General features: G+C 49.9%; 1 protein-coding gene across 2 annotated transcripts in view; it reads left to right on the top strand.

Annotated features, from left to right (window-relative positions):
• Positions 1 to 20,674, top strand: part of LOC122554615 (retinoic acid receptor RXR-gamma-A-like) — a 147,937-nt gene that overhangs the window by 86,428 nt on the left and 40,835 nt on the right. For both annotated transcript variants that reach the window (XM_043699926.2, XM_043699925.2), the window contains exon 3: positions 19,171 to 19,309. In XM_043699926.2, the coding sequence (XP_043555861.1) occupies positions 19,171 to 19,309 (139 nt within the window). The remainder of the gene's footprint in view (positions 1 to 19,170; positions 19,310 to 20,674) is intronic.

The raw sequence follows: 20,674 nt of genomic DNA, 5'->3' as shown, positions 1-20,674 counted from the left end.
TGAGGTGGTGGATGGTCTGGGATGGTCCGGGTCAAAGACAAGTTGACCACCTGTTTCTAAAGTATTTCCTGTCGACCTGAGAGCATTGGGAAGAGTTCAGCGCAGCCTACCTCCTGGGTGTCTTGTATATGACCTTAGCTATTGTAAATTGACAGTGCCTTGCTCGCCCCCTGACCGCTTGTATTGACAGATCCCAGGGAGGTTGATCAACTCCTCCAGAGATTCCAATTCTCACTCACGTGCTGGGTTAAGTGAGTGCCACATTGTGCCAAATTTTGGCACCTTTTAGGTATGATATTAAGCTAATGCTTCATCTCTTCTCCGGCCTGTGCATTGTCCCCGTGAGGATCAATAAATAGCTTTGTCCAATGATGAACGTAAGGGTTCCTTACCAATATCCTGAAGTGAGGGACTTCGTCCAGCCAATATTTATCGCTTGACCAACATCAGAACTACAAAAGCCAGATGCTGTGGGTGCTGGAAATTGGGAATGCACTCAGAAAATATTTCAAATCCTCAGTAGATCAGAGAGTATTTTGGGAAAATGAAATAGTAGATGTTGCCTTTCATCATAGAATTTTACAATACAGGAGCAGGCTGTTCAACCCATCATGTCTGTACCAGCTCCTGTAGGAGCTACCCAGCTAGTCTCACTCTCCAGCCCTGTCTCCGCAGCCTTCTCATTTCATCACTTTCAAGTATGTATCTAACTCTCTATTGAAATCTCATATGGAACTGGGAAAAGTTAGGCAAGTGGGTGAAAATGGGGATGGTGAGGGAAAGAACAGAAGAGCAAAGTTTGTGATATGGTGCAAAGCAGAAGAGATGCAGTTTTAGAGGAGTTGATGTATTGCCAGAGTGTAATAGTGGGACAAGTGGAGATTCTCTCTTTCTTTGTCTCCCTCACTTTCTGTCTCTCTCCCTCTGTCCCTCTGCCATCTTCCTTTCCCTGTCTGGCCCTCCATACCTTTCTCTTACTTGAGAGTGAAGAAGCAACAAAGAGGATTGATGAGAGCAGAGCAGTAGATGTGATCTATATGGACGTCAGTAAGGCGTTCGACAAGGTTCCCCATGGGAGACTGGTTATCAAGGTTAGATCTCATGGAATACAGGGAGAACTAGCCATTTGGATACAGAACTGGCTCAAAGGTAGACGACAGGGTGGTGGTGGAGGGTTGTTTTTCAGACTGGAGGCCACAAGAATCGGTGCTGGGTCCACTACTTTTCATCATTTATATAAATGATTTGGATGTGAGCATAAGAGGTACAGTTAGTAAGTTTGCAGATGACACCAAAATTGGAGATGTAGTAGACAGCAAAGAGGGTCACCTCAGATTACAACAGGATCTTGATCAAATGGGCCAATGGGCCGAGAAGTGGCAGATGGAGTTTAATGTAGATAAATGCGAGGTGCTACATTTTGGGAAAGCAAATCTTAGCAGGACTTATACACTTAATGGTAAGGACCTTGGGAGTGTTGCTGAACAAAGCGACCTTGGAGTGCAGGTTCATAGCTCCTTGAAAGTGGAGTCGCAGGTAGATAGGATAGTGAAGAAGGTGTTTGTTATGCTTTCCTTTATTGGTCAGAGTATTGAGTACAGGAGTTGGGAGGTCATGTTGCAGCTGTACAGGACATTGGTTAGGCCACTGTTGGAATATTGCGTGCAATTCTGGCCTTCTTCCTATTGGAAAGATGTTGTGAAACATTTACAAGGATGTTGCCAGGGTTGAAGGGTCTGAGCTACAGGGAGAGGCTGTGGCTGTTTTCCCTGGAGTGTCAGAGGCTGAGGGGCGACCTCAAAGAGTTTTACAAAATTATGAGGGGCAAGGATAGGATAAATAGGCAAGGTCTTTTCCCTGGGGTGGGGGAGTCCAGAACTAGATGGCATAGATTTAGGGTGAGAGGGGAAAGATGTAAAAGAGACCGAAGGGGCAACTTTTTCACACAGAGGGTGGTGCGTGTATGGAATGAGCTGCCAGAGGAAGTGGTGGAGGCTGGTACAATTGCAACACTTAAGAGGCATTTGGATGGGTATATGAATAGGAAGGGTTTGGAGGGATATGAGCTGGGTGTTGGCAGGTGGGACTAGATTGGGTTGGGATAGCTGGTTGGCATGGGCGGGTTGGACCGAAGGGTCTGTTTCCGTCCTGTACATCTCTATGACTCTTAGAGGGTTAGTGAAGCCACCTGTGAAACACACAGTGCCTAACATGTTCCTTTGGTAAATAGCTCCGACAGTGCTGGAGAGAGTGTGATGTCAAGTTTGTAGAGCAATAAACCACATCCCAGAGGAACAGAATGCAGTCGCTCTGAAACCCGGGTCTAATATCTGCATGTACATCGGTGCTTGTTTGGTGCCATCTTTATACAGCTGCGAGCTGCTTGGCAGGGAATCAATATCCTGAAGTAAACCAGTGGCTCAGTTGTCACTAACCACGGGCTGGCAACCCATCTGCTCCTTCAAGCAATTAACTGAACGTAGTTTGACACTCGTCAGGGCTGCACTGATTGCATGGCAGAGGCTAGGAGCTGTCCTCCCCTCAGGAAGTTTGTTGAGTCGGGGGAGGGAGAGGGCGGTGAGCACAGCCCCAGGCGTGGTACTGAGAACACCTGCTTTGATGTCTGGCATGTGTGCAGCGTTGGCTGATGCCAGCCTGCCAGGAACTGAGCCACTGAATTAGTGTGGGACACATGTAAAGGAGATAGGAGGCAAAATAGTCAGCTGGAATGTGGCGTGTTGTAGTTCTACAGAAAACAGTCTGTGTGACCGTTTGGGTTCTGCTGCCTTCTGCCTGTCACCCCGAGGGTCTCGGGACAGCTATGGGCTGACACTCTGAGTCATCCAGGAGCAGGTATGAACCTCACTCCAAAAACCCGAACTGTGGAACCAACACTGAGGTTTCAATGCAGTGCTGGATGAGTGCTGCACTGTCAGAGATGTCCCCTGGATTAGGTATAAAGCTGTCAGCTCCCTCGGCAGTTTGAAGCAACTGCCCTGACTAACATCCAACCCAGTCAAAAACAGATCGCTCTTTATTCTTGCCTACGACATGAGTCATAGAATCCTTATAGTACTGAAAAGGTCATTCAGCCCATCGGGTCCGCACTGACCTTCTGAAGAGCATCCCACCCAGGCCCAACTTATCCCTGCAACCCCACAGCCTGCATGTCTCTGGACACTTTAGATAATTTAGCATGGCCAATACACCTCACCTGCACATCTCTGGACCATGGGAGTGCCTGGAGGAAACCCAAGCAGAGAATGTGCAAACTCCACACAAACAGTCTCCCGAGGCTGGAACCAAACCCGGATCCCTGGCGCTGAGAGGCAGCAGTGCCGACCACTGAGCCACCGTGACTGTTGCTGGCAAAGCCAGCATTTATTGCCCATCTCTAATTTCCCTTGAACTGAGTGGTTCATGCAGCCATTTCAAGTGGCATTTAAAAATCAATCACATTGCTTTGGATCTCGAGTCATATGTATGCCAGACCAGGTTGGGGCAGCAGATTTTCTTCCCTGAAGGGCATTAGTGAACCTGACAGGGTTTTACAACAACCACTGATTGATTTATGGTCATCATTTTAATTCCCTACTTTTTTTTAAATTGAACTTAAGCTTCACCCACTGCCATTGGTGGCTCCATCTCCTCTTGCTGGTGGAGTCTTGCTGTGTACACATTTAGCACGACGGTTTGTCATGTGTGCTTGACGTGTAGTCCAGAACTCATGCATTGGCGGGAAGGCTGCAGGTGGAGCGTGTCTCTCTGAAGTGCCAAGCTTCCTCACAGAACTTTCTGGAAGTCGTGAGATGCCGCTAGACTTTCCACCACCTCGCCAGGACAGAGCTCCATCAGGCACAGAGTGTTGGTCAGGCTGGATCTGCCCTAGCTATCGGCTGGCTGGGTTAATTCCATTAGCAAAAAAATGAAATGGCTCCCTACTGAGCTGAGAGCTGCAATATCCCAGTGCTAACATTAAATGTCATCATTCATCCTCATTTGGCATCAAATCAATAGTTAATGTGGAAACTGTCACAAAGAGGAAAAAAATATATATCTGACGACGTTGCAGACATGGTTGTAGATGTTTATTAACCCTCCAGCTTCCTCCCGTTAAACTCCATCACCCTGGCAGTTGGGCCTGGTGCTCACCTTCAGCCCTACAACACTGTCGCAGGGCCCCACACAGAAGGGGCCTCTGGGAAAGGCCGAGAGCCTAAGGATTAACTGCTGGGACTCCACTTTGAGCAAAAACTCAAGGGAACTTCTATAAGAGATTTAAAAAGTCTCTTACAATGATTTTATCTATCCATTGTAAGGATGTTGGAGTTTGATGGGGAAGAAGCTATTGGACAGACAGTGAGGAATCATCCAGTACATTAATAGCTACACTGGCAACCAATTTGTCAAACCCGCAACGTGGTCCACTCACACTTGCAAGAAGTGACATACACAGCCACCCGTCCTCTGCAAACAAAAGGAATATGTTCAAGCTTTGTACCTTATTTGAATTATCCAGGAGGTTGGGAAGCCTTTATTCCTCATTACTTCCTCCATTGCAGTGCCTAAGCCAATCAACATTCTGTTTACCAGTAGTATAAATTGTTGTGATGGTTTGAAGTTTGGCATTATTGTGTTGGTCCTGACGAGTGCACAATGCATAACCTTAACATTATGTCTCTCTTTAACAATGATTGTTGATTTGGATAATAAGGTCTCATTCATTCCCAGTTGATGTGGAAAGACAGAGCGCAGAACTGATGTGGTTCAGCATCTGTGTCCAGCTGAATAGGCCTGCACCCTGCAACAACAGCAAGTCAGGGCCTGCATTTATTCACTAGCAAGGTGTAGGTCACCGGCTTACTCACACCTGGTCTCGTGACAGTGTGAGTTTCTGAATTCATGCATGGTTCAGCATTGGTCAGGTCATAGCAGAGTGATACTGCACTAGGAACCAGACCAGGAGCAATAGACCACAGACAAGGCATCACCGCTGTTAGGAGAATTTAAGTTTTAATGTGGTCAATGATAATCCAATAGTTTTATAAATAGTAATATACATCTGATGATTCAGCCTCGAGGGAAGGAATTCTGACTCCAGACCCACAACAATGTGGTCGTCTCTTAGCCCTCGAAAATGACTTGTCAAGCCATTTCGTTTACAGACTGCGACATGGAAAAGGACTGTAGATGCTCCCTCTCCCCTGCGCACTGTGGACTCAACCCCACATGGACTGCGCCTATTAAAGAGGCTGGGTCACCACCATCTTCTCAGGGGCTGTCAGGAGTTGACTGTAAGTTCTGTGCTGGCCAGTGATGCCCATGTGGCTGCTCATCCTGCAGGTCGGGGGCAGACTGCTGCTCCATCTGTACTGACCCTGCAGGAGTGTGAAAGGGATTTAAGTTAATACGGGCAATGTTACCACTCAGTATAATCAGGCAGATTCTATTTCACCCAATGCTCAAGCGCAGTCGACCTGAATAGACCTTACATCAGATATATTTTACGTGTAGTATCCCCGCTACTGCATTGTACATCTCATATTGTTCAAGCGTGCTTGTTGTAATCAATTCCCCTCTCCCCATTTTCTCCCCTCCCTGCTTGCTGTCCTGTTTACTGCTCCCATTGTCACCCTTCCTGTTCATTATGAGTTTGCTGACCTATCCCATCACCTCTTCCCATTCACAACGTTGTTTGTGGTGAATGGGGAGTGGGTCAGCAAGGAAGGCAGCTCAGGCTTGAGGGCTGGGAGCAGGGCATGGATCACGTTGACAACTGGGAGATGGGATCAGAGGTAGAGCTCGGTGATGGAGAGACGGCGGGCTCGGTGAGGGAGAGATGGTCAACACGGTGAGGGAGAGACTGTGGGCTCAGCGAGGGAGAGGTTGTGGGCTAAGCGAGGGAGAGGTGGTGAGCTCGGCGAGGGAGGGACTGTGGGCTAAGCGAGGGAGACGTGGTGAGCTCGGTGAGGGAGAGACTGTGGGCTCGGCGAGGGAGACGTGGTGAGCTCGGTGAGGGAGAGACTGTGGGCTCGGCGAGGGAGAGGTGGTGAGCTCGGCGAGGGAGAGACTGTGGGCTCGGCGAGGGAGAGGTGGTGAGCTCGGCGAGGGAGAGACTGTGGGCTCGGCGAGGGAGAGGTGGTGAGCTCGGCGAGGGAGAGACTGTGAGCTCGGCGAGGGAGAGGTGGTGAGCTCGGTGAGGGAGAGACTGTGGGCTCGGCGAGGGAGAGGTGGTGAGCTCGGCGAGGGAGAGACTGTGGGCTCGGCGAGGGAGAGGTGGTGAGCTCGGCGAGGGAGAGACTGTGAGCTCGGCGAGGGAGAGGTGGTGAGCTCGGCGAGGGAGAGGTGGTGAGCTCGGCGAGGGAGAGACTGTGGGCTCGGCGAGGGAGAGACTGTGGGCTCGGCGAGGGAGAGACTGTGGGCTCGGCGAGGGAGAGGTGGTGAGCTCGGTGAGGGAGAGACTGTGGGCTCGGCGAGGGAGAGACTGTGGGCTCGGCGAGGGAGAGGTGGTGGGCTCGGCGAGGGAGAGGTGGTGAGCTCGGCGAGGGAGAGGTGGTGAGCTCGGCGAGGGAGAGACTGTGGGCTCGGCGAGGGAGAGGTGGTGAGCTCGGCGAGGGAGAGACTGTGGGCTCGGCGAGGGAGAGGTGGTGAGCTCGGCGAGGGAGAGACTGTGGGCTCGGCGAGGGAGAGACTGTGGGCTCGGCGAGGGAGAGGCGATGAACTCGGTGAGGGAGAGACTGGGCTCGGCGAGGGAGAGGTGGTGAGCTCGGCGAGGGAGAGACTGTGGGCTCGGCGAGGGAGAGACTGGGCTCAGCGAGGGGGAGAAGGCGGAATCGGCGAGGCAGAAGCAGTGAACCCAGCGAGGGAGAGATGGTGGTCTAGGGGAGGGAGAAACGGTGAACTCGGCGAGAGAGACGGTGAACTCGGCGAGGGAGAGACCGTGAACTCGGCGAGGGGGAGAAGGCGGAATCAGCGAGGTAGAGGCGGTGAGCCCAGCGAGGGAGAGATGGTGAACTCGGCAAGAGAGAGGCAGTGAACTCGGCAAGGGAGATACAGTAGGCTCAGCGATGGAGAGATGGTGAACTCAGTGAGGGAGAGACTGCAGTCTCGGGGAGGGAGAGATGGTGAACTTGGCGAGAGAGAGACGGTGGACTCGGCGAGAGGGAGACGGTGAACCCGGTGAGGGAGAGACGGCGGGCTCAGCGATGGAGAGACCATGAACCTGGGGAGGGAGAGACTGTGAACTCGGCGAGAGAGAGATGGTGGATTCGGCGAGGGAGAGACGGTCAACTCGGTGAGGGAGAGACGGTGGGCTTGGCGAGGGAGAGACGGTGGGCTTGGCGAGGGAGAGACAGTGAACTCGGTGAGGGAGAGACGGTGGGCTTGGCGAGGGAGAGACGGTGGGCTTGGCGAGGGAGAGACGGTCAACTCGGTGAGGGAGAGGCGGTGAACTCGGTGAGGGAGAGACGGTGGGCTTGGCGAGGGAGAGACGGTGGGCTTGGCGAGGGAGAGACAGTGAACTCGGTGAGGGAGAAGTGGTGAACTCGGCGAGGGAGAGACGGCGGGGTCGGCGAGGGAGAGATGGCGGTCTAGATGAGGGAGAGCCGGCGGGTTCAGTGAGGGAGAGGCGGTGAACTCGGCGAGGGAGAGACTGCGATCTAGGGGAGGGAGAGACGGTGATCTCGGCGAGAGAGAGACGGCGAACTTGGCGAGAGAGAGACAGTGAACACGGCGAGAGCGAGACGGTGATCTCGGCGAGAGAGGTGGTGAACTCGGCGAGGGAGAGATGGAGAGAGATGGTGAACTCGGCAAGGGAGAGACGGCAGGCTCGGTGAGAGAGAAAGGCGGTGAACTTGGCGAGGGAGAGACGGCGGGCTCGGCGAGAGAGAAAGACGGTGAACTCGGAGAGGGAGAGACGGCAAACCCGACGAGGGAGAGACGGCAAACCCGACGAGGGAGAGACGGTGGGCTCGGTGAGGGAGAGACGGTGAACTCGGCGAGGGAGAGACGACAGGCTCGGCGAGAAAGAGGCGGTGAACTTGGTGAGGGAGAGACGGCAAACCCGACGAGGAAGAGAAGGTGAACTCGGCGAGGGAGAGACGGTGGGCTCGGTGAGGGAGAGACCATGAATTCAGCGAGGGCGAGACGGTGGGGTCGGCGAGGAAGAGACAGCGAGGTCGGTGGGGGAGAGATGATGAGCTCAGTGATGAGATCCTCGTGATGTATTTCTGGAAGTTGCGAAAGGCCAACAGAGTTTTCCCCAGCAATGTGAGGAAGGAATGTGCCCTTGAGAAGGTGGTGGCGAGCTGCTGACCTGAACTGTTCCAGTCCACATGCTGTCAGGAGCTGGAAATGATACTTACCACCTCTACTCAGTGTCAGTAGTGTGCATGTGGATGTTGAAGGTGGTGAATATGGTGCCAATCACGAAGGCTGTTGTGTCCTCATTAGTGTCGAACCTTTTGTTGGAGCTGCAACTTGTGTGAGCAAGTGGGGAGTATTCCATCACACTCCTGACTTTGCCTTGTAGATGGTGGACAGGCCTTGAGGAGTCAGGAGATGGGTAATTGACACGGGATCCCCAGCTTCTGATCCAGTCTTGTTTCTTGAGCAAAATCAGTTTTGGCCCTGGGATAAACCCATTTTTCAATAAAATAATTTCCCAGAACTCAATGGCGTTTATCCCGCCAGGACTGCTTCCAGCTCAGAAACAGCCATTTGGTACAATAATCTCGATCCATGTTTCTGCAACTCATGGATCACTTCCCACTCTGGTTTCTCCTTCCCCAGATTCCTCCCTTGGTCACCACCAGCTGTATCCCTCCATTTTATTCTCTCTAATTCATAGACGACGCCTCTACAAAATGCATCTGTGCTTTCGGGTGGCAAGACGTTAGCAGAATGACCTGCCCAGCCCAAACAGCAGACCACCGTTCCGAGCTCATTGTGGTCACAATATACGGAGCTCTGGGTAGATCGCGCCAAAGTGTTGTATCCAGTTCTTGTCACTGAGACACAGAGAGATATATAACCACAGGAGGCAGTGCAAGGACAATGATGCACAAGATCCAGGCTAAGTCCCGAGTGGGGAAGGGCCCCTCATCCTTGGAAGGGAGGGGTGAGGGCAATCATGTTCAGGGCAATGTGATTGTTGGTTTGGTGTTGGGGGTGGTGGGGAAGGGACCGGGCCAGATAAAAACTTGAGGAAGTATATCACTTGTGAATTAAACTGCAGCCACAAAACATTGGGCAGCACGGTGGTACAGTGGTTAGCACTGCTGCCTCACAGCGCCAGAGACCCGGGTTCAATTCCTGCCTCAGGCGACTGACTGTGTGGAGTTTGCACGTTCTCCCCGTGTCTGCGTGGGTTTCCTCCGGGTGCTCCGGTTTCCTCCCACAGTCCAAAGATGTGCAGGTCAGGTGAATTGGCCATGCTAAATTGCCCGTAGTGTTAGGTAAGGGGTAAATGTAGGGGCATGAGTGGGTTGCGCTTCGGTGGGTCGGTGTGGACTTGTTGGGCCGAAGGGCCTGTTTACACACTGTAATGTAATGTAATCTAATCTAATCTAATTGGGCTCACAGATTCCACTTGGAATTTTAGAACCGATAATCAGCAAAATCATTGCCATGTAACATGGGATAAGCCGTGGAATAAACTGCCAGCCACAGTATTGGGAAGGCACACTCCTGGGTAACATTGCATATGGGAAACGTCAGGTTGTATCTGTAGAATGATGGGTTAAATGGCCTTGCTGGTCTGTGATAGTGCAGTTTGAAGGCTCCGCCAAGAGGGAGCGCCAACTGGTTTTTCTCGCCGGAAGATACTGCAACAGAATTATTACTCCTCGTGGGTTTTGCATTTCTGGAATGGGTGGGATAGAGTCTGTCTCCTTTTTGTGAGGAAGTGGTGGTGCAGTGAAAGGCTGGGATACACCGAGGAACATAACTCTCCAGCAGCTTCAGTAATGCAGTGCGACAGCAGCAACCTGTGGGACTCCATGGCCCTGTTGTTAATGGATCGAGAATCATGTTTAGCTCAGGCTGTCAGGCAGCACTGCTCCTGCTATTTTAACGACCCATCATACAGGAAACCCTGGATTAACTCCTTCTACTCTGGCTTCCTGAAGGGCCTCCACTTCTCTCTAGGGTCTGGGATCGCTATGATGTAATTGACTGACTGACTGAACAGGTTCAAAGGGCTGAACGTCCTCCACCTATCCCCACCAGACATAATGAGTGGGCAAACCAAGGCCTAATCATCATTGGCCCAGGTTTACAGGCGCCTCTTCCCCTCCCCTCACCTCTACCAACGCGTCGTCACTGTCCCACTATTGTAACTTCATCCAAGACTCACTGAACCCCATTCAGCGGGGATCCCTCAGAGTTAATGTGTGCTGTGGATGCAAGGGGAGATCATCTCGAGGGAATTTCCCACTGCGATCCAACTCCTTCCTGCAGCATTGGAAGCTCAAGGAGAGACGGTTCCCCCAGCCCAATACCGGTGACTGCGCGGCAAATTAAAGTGAGGGAGGTATCAAATACAGACAATGTTCATCAAAAGTCGTGCCTCTTCCTATTCTTATATTTTTTCTTCCATTTCCCTCCATCTCTACAGTCTTCTCTTGCTCACAAACATAACCAAATTTCTGTGCTCCTCAAATTCTGACCTCTTTTGCACCTCTTATTATCGGCTGTGTGTTCATCTACCTGGATCCTAAAGTCTGAAATATTTTCTTTCGTGGACACTGTTGGTAAGGCTGGCATTTGCTGCCTGCCCCCTAATTGCCCCTGAACTGAATGGCTTATTCTGACGTTGCAGAGGCAATTTAAGAGTCAACCACATTGCTGTGGATCTGTCTTAGGTAGACCAGACTGGGAAGAAAACAGATTCTTTTTTTTTAAGATTAGATTAGATTAGATACTTACAGTGTGGAAACAGGCCCTTCGGCCCAACAAGTCCACACCGACCCAGCGAAGCGCAACCCACCCAGACCCATTCTCCTACATTTACCCCTTACCTAACACTACGGGCAATTTAGCGTGGCCAATTCACCTAACCTGCACTTTTTTGTAAAGGATATTAATGAACCAGGTGAGTTTCACAATCAATAATCGTTTCATAAGTCGCCATTACTGAGACTAGCTTTGAAATCCAGATTTATTTATTCATTGAATTTAAATTCTACCAGTTGTCTTAGTGGGTTTTGAGCCCATGTTCCCAGCACATTAGTCTGAGTCCCTGGATTCCTGGCCCAGTGACATTGCGCTGCACTCTCCCCCAACATACTCCTAAACCTCTTTGCCTCGTCCTCATCTTTTAAGACACTCCTTGCAGCATGTTTGGCTTGTCCTCTTTTGTAGAATCTTTTCTTTTATGCTGTATGACTGTGTCAGGTTCTGTCCTGTGAAGCACCGTCTACACTAAAACTGTTGAATAACGTGTTTTAGAAAAAAAGGTGAGCCGACCTTTTGTGGAAATCAAAGAACTGCAACCCAGGTACTCACCAGGAAGCGGTCTCTCCAATATCCAGGCCTGTGTGATATGTTTCTGAATCTGTGCTAACTCAGCCTGCAGGGTGTACCAGTGCCTTCCTCTTGCATTCTCTGCCTCTTTGCTGCCGGAATGAGTTACATGTTGGCCCTGGGACAGATGGATAAGGCGTTGATTCAACTGGGGCTCAGTGCATTGAACAGGGCCAGAGTTTCACCCAGAGGGATTAGTACTTAGTCAATTGATTTATGGAGCAGGAGCAGACTGTGGAATTTCCCCAGTGATGGGTTACATTCCTGGCTCAGGGCTAAAGATGGGAGGGGGGGCGGGAGCGGTGGTCACAGGCAGTACTGTTCAATGACCTCCAGTCTCCTCACCCCCACAGCCCCCTTCCCAGGCCAGCAGGTTTGGCAAGCACATTCCTGTCAGCCAGCTCGCTGCAGCATCTGAAACACACGCAAACCCTGACAGCCTCTTGCCCTCGCTCCCCTTCTCTGCTCCCTAAACCCCCACCCCATCCCAATTAAGATCAGCTAGAGAGAGAGAGAGACCTGCAAGTGAGAAAGCTCGAACAAGATAAAATGCCAACAAACATTTGACTTAGCAGCCTGAGAAAAGTAAATGTAACAGCAGATATCTCCAGGAATGTGCCAGTGAGTGCACTCGCACGTATAGCAGCTGAGGTTTTTGGCAAACTTTACAGGCGACATATCCAAAATCTTATCCATGGCCATTAACACAACAGTAAAGAGTTCAGTTCTGATGATGGTTATGGTATGTGACGGTTTCAGTTGGTGGTATTTCTGGCGATAATGGTTAGCTGTGCTGTGCTAATGATCCTTATTCCTGGCTATATGATTGCAGTTGATGATGCAGTGGGTCATATGGTTTCTGTGGTGTCTGCAGCTGTTGACGACCATGGGGTTAGGGAGCTGTGTCAGCTCCTCTGAGAGTTACTTGGAGCTGAGCGAGTTGCCATTCCAATTACCCCGCATCCCCTCCAGCCCTGTAAGGCCTGTGGCTAAAGTAGGCTTTGCACTTGAAGTGCCTTCATTTGGTTCAGAATGGTATTTCATCTGACCATAGAGCTTCAGTGGAATTATCACAGTGCTGTGGGCACAATGGATGATGTAGTCGCAGCGTCCACTCAAAATTGCGCTCATTTACAGAAGTGTCTCTTTTTTCTGATGAAGGGCTTTTGCCCAAAACGTCGATTTTACTGCTCCTCGGATGCTGCCTGAACTTCTGTGCTCTTCCAGCACCACTGATCCAGAATCTGGTTTCCAGAATCTGCAGTCATTGTTTTTACCTCTTTTTTTTTTTAACAGAAGCTGTTGGGATCCAGAGTAACTTGGCAAGTTGGATCCAAAATTTGGCTTCAGGCCATTAGGATGTGGAGAGGCAGTTTGTGTGACTTGGAGTCCTGTGGCACACCACAGGGATTAGTGCTGGATCCCTTATTGCTTGTGATATTCATAAATGAGGTGGATGAGAATGTTGGGGGAAATGATAAGTAAGTGTGCGGATGTCAAAAAGGTTGGTTGTGTTGTTGACAGTGAGGAGGAAGGTGCCAGGTTACAGAAGGCTATTAATAGACCGATCGAATGGGCACATCAGTGGCAGATGGGATTTAACCCTACTATACATGAGGTGATGCATTTTGGAAGAAGGAACAAGACAAGGGAGTACTCAGTCAATGGCAGGACACTGGGAAGCTCAGAGGGACACTGTGACCTTGAAACTGGTAGGACAGCTTAATCGGGTAGTTAAGAAGGTATACAGACACTTGCCTTTATCAGCCAAGGCATAGATTATAAGAGCAGGGAGGATATGTTGGATCTGGACAGAGCTTTGGCTAGGCCACAGCTGGAATACGGTGTGCAGCTCTGGTCACCACACTATAGGAAGGATGTGATCGTACTGGAGATGGTGCAGGGGAGATTCACCAGGATATTGCCTGGGATGGAGCATTCCAGTGATAAAGAGAGGCTGGATAAGCTCAAGTTGTTTTCTTTGGAGCAGAGAAGGTTGAGAGGTTACCTGACAGAGGGGTTTAAAATGGTGAGGGGTATGGACAGGGTGGATAGAGAGCACCTCGAGAGTGTGGCGCTGGAAAAGCACAGCAGACCAGGCAGTATCCTGGAATTCCTGATGAAGGCCATAAGCTCGAAACGTCGACTCTCCTGCTGCTCGGATGCTGCCTGACCTGCTGTGCTTTCCCAGCACCGCACTCTCACTCTGGTCTCCAGCATCTGCAGTCCTCATTTTCTCCCCAGGTAGAAAGCAACTGTTCATCTTAGTTGAAGGTCCAGTAATAAGTTGGCATTGTATAAAGGGAAAGGCAGGAGGTTTAATGGAGATTTGAGGAAACATTTTTCACCCAGAGGGTGATGGGGGTCTGGAATGCAATGTCTGGGAGGATAGTTAGGGCGGGGAATAAAGATTGTGGGACATAATAAGTAACATGGTGTGATTTGACTAATACGGCCAAAAGTAGGATTATCATGGAAAATAGACATTTATATCCGTGTGCACACAGGATCACCACCTGTGGGAAACTGTATTTAAAATCACTGGAAATGACTTGGACTGCACAACGTCATTTACCGGTGAACCAGGAGAAAAACAACACAAACTTCCTACAAGGCTTGTAAACAGACAAAGTTAACAGAAACCTACAACACCTGTTAGTTAAACTATGCAAAAATGGACAAACTCCATCTTTCCTTCAGATTCCACTTGTTGTTTTCGGAGCGTTTTCAAGTGAATTACAGGAAAGAGCGCAGGTCAGTGGAACAGAAACTTGTGCCCAGAGTCCTCGAGTGAGGAGAGCTAAGCACCTGAGGTGTGATTCGACGGGTCTTCCATCCCTGGTTATACGTTCGGCATTGTTCTGCAATGTTTGAGTTCTTTTCACGTTATTTGCAGTGAATTATTGTGTGAGAGGTGACAAACTGAGGACATTGGGGAGACAAAACTGCAGCAATGAAACACTGACGCATGACCGTTTCACAGTCACTGCCCTCCCTCTCCTGAAGGGGCCAACTTTCATTGAGGGAGCACAGACGCCACTGTCCTCCCTCTCCTGCAGCGACTGACCCTCACTGGGGGCACAGACCCCACAGCCCTCCTCTCCTGAAGGGACTGATCCTCACTGGTAGGGCACAGACCTCACTGCCCTCCCTCTCCTGCAGCGACTGACCCTCACTGGGGAGCACAGACCCCACTGTCCTCCCTCTCCTGAAGGGGCTGACTCTCATTGAGGGGGCACAGACCCCACTGTCCTCCCTCTCCTGCAGCGACTGACCCTCACTGGGGGCACAGACCCCACTGCCCTCCTCTCCTGAAGGGACTGACCCGCACTATGGGGCACAGACCCCACTGCCCTCCCTCTCCTGAAGGGACAGACCCTCACCGACTGGCACAGACCCCACTGCCCTCCCTCTCCTGAAGGGACTGACCCTCACCGACTGGCACAGACCCCACTGCCCTCCCTCTCCTGAAAGGGCTGACTCTCACTGAGGGGCACAGACCCCACTATTCTTCCTCTCCTGAAAGTGCTGAGCCTCACTGGGGGTGGGTACCGACCCCACTGCCCTTCTCTCCTGACGGGACTGACCCTCACTGGTAGGGCACAGACCTCACTGCCCTCCCTCTCCTGAAGGGACTGACCCTCACTGGGGGGCACAGACCCCACTGCCCTCCCTCTCCTGAAGGGGCTGACCCTCACTGGGGGGCACAGACCCCACTGCCCTCCCTCTCCTGAAGGGGCTGACCCTCACTGGGGGGCACAGACCCCACTGCCCTCCCTCTCCTGAAGGGGCTGACCCGCACTGGTGGGGCACAGACCCCACTGTGCTCCCTCTCCTGAAGGGGCTGACCCTCTCTGGGGGACACCCACCCCACTGCCCTGCTTAAAATCCTCTCCATTTGATCCTCCAACTTACTAAATAATGAATAGCGAGCATAACAGCCCTTTGCCAAAGACGATGGAAGCAGCAACTGAATTAATTTTCATGTAGATTGTCATTTTAACAAAAACAGCTTTGGTTCTTTCTATATTCAGCACATAAGGTAGCCATTATGAAAAAACATGAACATCATTCTCTGAACACTGTGTGTGCATGTGAGTGAGTGAGAGAGAGAGAGAGGGACAGACAGACAGACCAACAGAGAGAAGCCTAGCATTTTAGGATGTGAGTTTAGACTGGTGTTACCCGTTGTTGTTATTTGCAGTGCTTTTCCAGTTCAAGATTCCTCCTAATCTTTTTCCTTTTTGGAAGAGACAGTTTCTAGCAGCTATGTCCCATGTGAACTGAACCCAATGTTTCTTTTCTCCATTTAGAATCGCTTCTTTAATAATTAATTCCCAATCATGATTTTTTTTAAAAAAAGGCTAACATCCTGTGTGAGGTGCATTTACATGTGTAGGAAATCACAGAAGCAAAATGAAGGATGGAATACAGAACTTCTTAAAATTCCAATGTTTATACACTATTTATATGCCTATGAAAAGTTAAACTTTTAGAGATAGATTCCAAATTTTAAGGCCTTTGTTTCAGCAGAGTAGAACATAGAACAGTACAGGCCCTTCGGTCCTCGATGTTGTGCCCACCTTTTATCCGACTCTAAAATCAGACTAACCTGCATACCCTTCATTTTACTATCATCCACGTGCCTATCTAAGAATCTTGACAATATACTTTGCTTAAAATGGAAGTTCATCATGCCTGGATAAGAAGGTTTCTTATGACAAGAAACCAAACTGTGCGATGAAGGTGACCTTTCTCATGAAATTATTCAGTTTCAGTCATCAGGGAATGTTTCAGTGTTTGGGGGAAAATAGGGTTTGCATCTCAAGACTTTAATGAAACATAAATTCATCATGGTCAACAGTGTGGGTGTTGGAAAAGCACAGCAGGTCAGGCAGCATCAGAGAAGCAGGAAAATCGACGATTCGGGCAAAAGCCCTTAATCAGGAATGAGGCTGGGAGCCTCGGGGTGGAGAGATAAATGGGAGGTGAGTGGGGCTGGGGGGAGAGGACAATAGGTGGATGGAGGTGGGAGTAAAGGTGATAGGGCAGAGGGGAAGGTGGAGCGGATAGGTGGGAAGAAAGATGGACAGATCAGATGAACCCCCCCGCACCCCTCCAACTGCAACAAGGACAGAACCCCCCCCCAGTCCTCACCTTCCACTCCACCAACCTCCGTCTACGTTGCATCATTCTCCACCATTTTCGCCATCTACAAATGGACTCCACCACCATCCTCTATCCGCTTTCCGTAAAGACCGTTCCCTCTGCAGCTATCTCGTCAGGTCCACACCCCCCCCAACAAGCCACACTCCCCTCCTGGTACCTTCCCCTGCCTCTGCAGGAATTGCAAAACCTGCGCCTATACCTCCCCCCTCACCTCTGTCCAAGGTCCCAAAGGAGCGAATTTATCTTTGTGCCAAGCAGTGTATACCAATAAGGTACAGTATCTATTGTTTGTGTAAGTGTTCCAACATATAAGCCATCTCGAAATGTTCTTTTCTTTGGTTGTATTTTAACTAAAGCATTTGAATAGATTACATTTTGCTTAATGTCGAGTGGTTTGACCAGTCATAACATATCTGGAAAGCACACTTCCCATTATTTTTAAAATAAGGAAAGGTTTGGGACTAAGCGACATTCTTAAAATAGTTTGCGGGGATCTGGTCTGGCCCACAACACTTATAGACGAGGGGTTTCTGACTGACTCCTGTTATTGAAACGTTAGTGGAGGGGCTGGGGATGGTTTGCTGGAGATTGTGCTGTGAGCTGCCTCAGACATTCAGGGAGACCTAAGGATTTGCTCAAAGTTTCACCGGCACGTCCACAAATGTCATTTACTGTTGTTCCCGATGCGGTCTCCTCTACACTGGGGAAACAAGACACCTACTCGCAGTGCGCTTCAGAGAATATCTCCGGGACTCCTGCACCAATCAACCCCACCGCCCCGTGACTGAACGCTTCAACTCCCCCTCCCACTCTGCCGAGGACATGCAGGTCCTGGGCCTCTTTCATCGCCGCTCCCTCACCACTCCATCTCATCTTCCGCCTCGGGACACTCCAACCCCAGGGCATCAATGTGGATTACACCAGTTTCCTCATTTCCCATTACTCCAGTTCCAACCTTCCAGCTCGGCACCATCCTCATGACGTGTCCCACCTGCCTATCTTCCTTCCCACCTATCTACTCCACCCTCCTCCCCAACCTAATCACCTTTACCCCCACCTCCATCCACCTATTGCACTCTCAGCTACCTTTGCCCCAGCCCCACCACCTCCCCCATTTATCTCTCCACTCCCGAGGCTCCCAGCCTCATTCTTGATGAAGAGCGTTTGCCCGATTCTCCTGCTCCAATGCTGCCTGACCTGCTGTGCTTTTCCAGCCCCACACTCTTGACTCTGATCTCCAGAATCTGCAGTCCTCACTTTCTCCTGTAAATTCATCGTGGTTGGGTTCAATTCATGTTGCAAAACAGGCCCTGAGTGTAACAGCGGGTCAGTGTATGTCAGACCCTCTGCATTTTGTGAGTTGGGGGTGCAGTGCGAGTGTTCAGTGCTGTGAAATTCAGTGGGACCTTTTTCTCACAAAGCAGGCCCTAGATTCCTCAAATGCTGCTCCTCTCCTCTCTGTCTAAAAATAAGCTAGTACTTCTGCACTCAACCAGGAACAAAGTGCTGAGACATATTATCATCTCAAAACTCGATGAGCTCCTCTTCACTATTTCACAGCGTTTCCAATGTCCCCGTGACTGGAAAACATCATTCTGTCAGTACCACGACTAGGGAATGAACTGACCGTCATTAAATACACGAGTTAGTAATTTGCAGATCAGTGCTCACTGCGGCTTTGACTGGCTTGTGCAAGGGTACGTTTATTAAAAAAGTGTCAGCTCAGAGAATTCTTGCACGCATTCCTGCGTATTTGCAAATGGTGATGTGCTGTTTAACGTAGAATGTTATGAGTAGCAATGGATAGTGTATTATTTTGCTGACACAGCAGACTCTGTACCCTATCACGCCGCTGAGGCCAATGTAGCTTAGCCAACCCAAGCCCAGATCAAGCAGAGTTGATTTGTTGATGGATGAGGGGACCACACAGAAATGTCAGCAACTTACTGGCTTCAACATTGAGTGGCTGAAACACATCAGCGACTGAATGAACATCTCCAGAAATGTGAATTGGAATAAAGCAGGGAGAGGGTGCAGTTTTTCAAGGTTGCTTTTCTGCTTTAACAGTGTGTCATGTTCCTTGTACCTGGCACAGTGCATCTACTTAAAGTGGTTGCAAAAGTTGTATGGTTGGTAAATGGAGCCACCGTTTTACAATCACATTGAAAGTTACAGCACAGAAACAAGCTAACCTGTGTCAGCCTGTGTTTCTGCCCTCTCTGGGCAGCCTTCTGCCTTAATTTCACCTTCCAGCATTTTGGCGACACATTAACAACTGAATGAAATCAAATACTTTCTCTATGTTGTATTATGGATGTACTTCCCAAACGTCAGTCACCAGATACACACCTCACAAGTGATTCTCGTCAGCAGTGTCCATGGAAGGGGATTGAATGGGGTGCCCAGAGATTGTGATCGGATTCAGGGGTTCCACACTCTCCCACGTCCCTCTAAATCTAAGTCTTTTCTTTCACACAGATCAATGCAGTCAACAACGTCAGTAGTACAGAGGATATTAAGCCACCACCTGGCCTCAGCGGACTTGGAAACATGAACTGTTACAGCCCCAACTCAATCGCTAAACACATCTGTGCGATATGTGGAGATCGATCCTCAGGTAATGTTGCAAGCTGCCCTCAAAACTCTGCACTGATGGTCAGTTGTTAGCAAAAAATTCACCTCAGAAATTTCCAGCCGTTGCTTCCTCCGTGACTCCGGTAACTCCCATCAGTAAACTGTCTTGTTGCTGTGTTTTGTACGTTATTCACCGAGGAGCCAGGTTGGGCTCTGACATAGTAACCTTTGATAATGCAAATGGTATACGTGTTGCCAAATTTGGTGAGGTGGCCTGTCGAGAGGGGAATAGTCTGAGATTACAGCAGGATACAGACAGACTGGTCAGATGGGCAGTTCAGTGGTAAATGGAATTCAATCCGAATAAATGTGAGGTAATGCACTTGGGCAGGACAGACAAGGCAAGGGAACACATGATGGAGAGTAGGACTCTGGAAAGCACCGAGGATCAGAGGGATGTGAATGTACACAGATCCCTTAAGGTATCAGGACAGGCGGGTCAAGTGGCTAAGAAGGCATGTGGGATACTTGCCTTTATTAGCCAAGGTATCGAGTTTAACAACAGGGATGACTATGACTCTATAACTGTAAAAACAAAAATTGTTTAGGCCACAACAAAAGTATTGTGCGTGCAGTTCTAGAATCCACATTATGGGAGGGATATGATCAGACTGGAGAGGATACAGAGGAGATTTACCTGCGTGTTGCCAGGGCTGGAGAGTTTCATTGATGAAGGAAGATTGGACAGAGTGGGGTTGTTTTCCTGAGAGCAGAGGAGATCGAGAGGGGACACGATTGAGACGTATAACATCACCAGGGACATAGATTGGGTCAGCAGGAAGAAACTTTCACCCTTGTTGGAGGGACCAATGACCAGCAGGTCTCGGATTTAAGGTAAGGGCCAGGAGGTTCAGAGGACGTATGAGGAAAACTGTTTTCACCCCAGAGGGTGATGGCAATCTGGAACTCACTGCCTGTAAGGGCGGGAGAGGCAGAAACCCTTGGAATGTTGAAGTATTAATATTAAGTATTTGGATGTCAAGGCGCACAAGACCAAGTGCTGGGAAATGGGATTAGAATAGTTAGGTGGTTGTTTTTGACCAGTGTGGTTGCAGTGGGCTAAAGAGTCTTTTTTTCTGTGCTGTAGATCTCTGTGACTCAAGTTTCTAGGCCTGAGAGGATGCCACAGTGACAGACATGACTTCAACGAGTGAGCACAGAATGCTACCACACAGAAGGAGGTCATTTGGCCCTTTGTACCTGCACTGCTTCTTACTCATACATCCCTGAGCTTTCACGATTATCCTGCAGCGTTGTTTCCACTCAAGTATTTATTCATTCACGTGTTTGACCTATTTTCTTCTGAAGATTGCTGTTGAGTCTGCTTCCAGCACCTTGACTGGCTGCG

The sequence above is a fragment of the Chiloscyllium plagiosum genome, unplaced genomic scaffold (assembly GCF_037043375.1).
Source record: "Chiloscyllium plagiosum isolate Xiang-an unplaced genomic scaffold, Cpla_swu_hap1 HiC_scaffold_9, whole genome shotgun sequence".
Classification (NCBI taxonomy): domain Eukaryota; kingdom Metazoa; phylum Chordata; class Chondrichthyes; order Orectolobiformes; family Hemiscylliidae; genus Chiloscyllium; species Chiloscyllium plagiosum.
The sequence above is the reverse complement of the archived record's forward strand: the minus strand, read 5'-3'. Positions and strand labels throughout refer to the sequence as shown.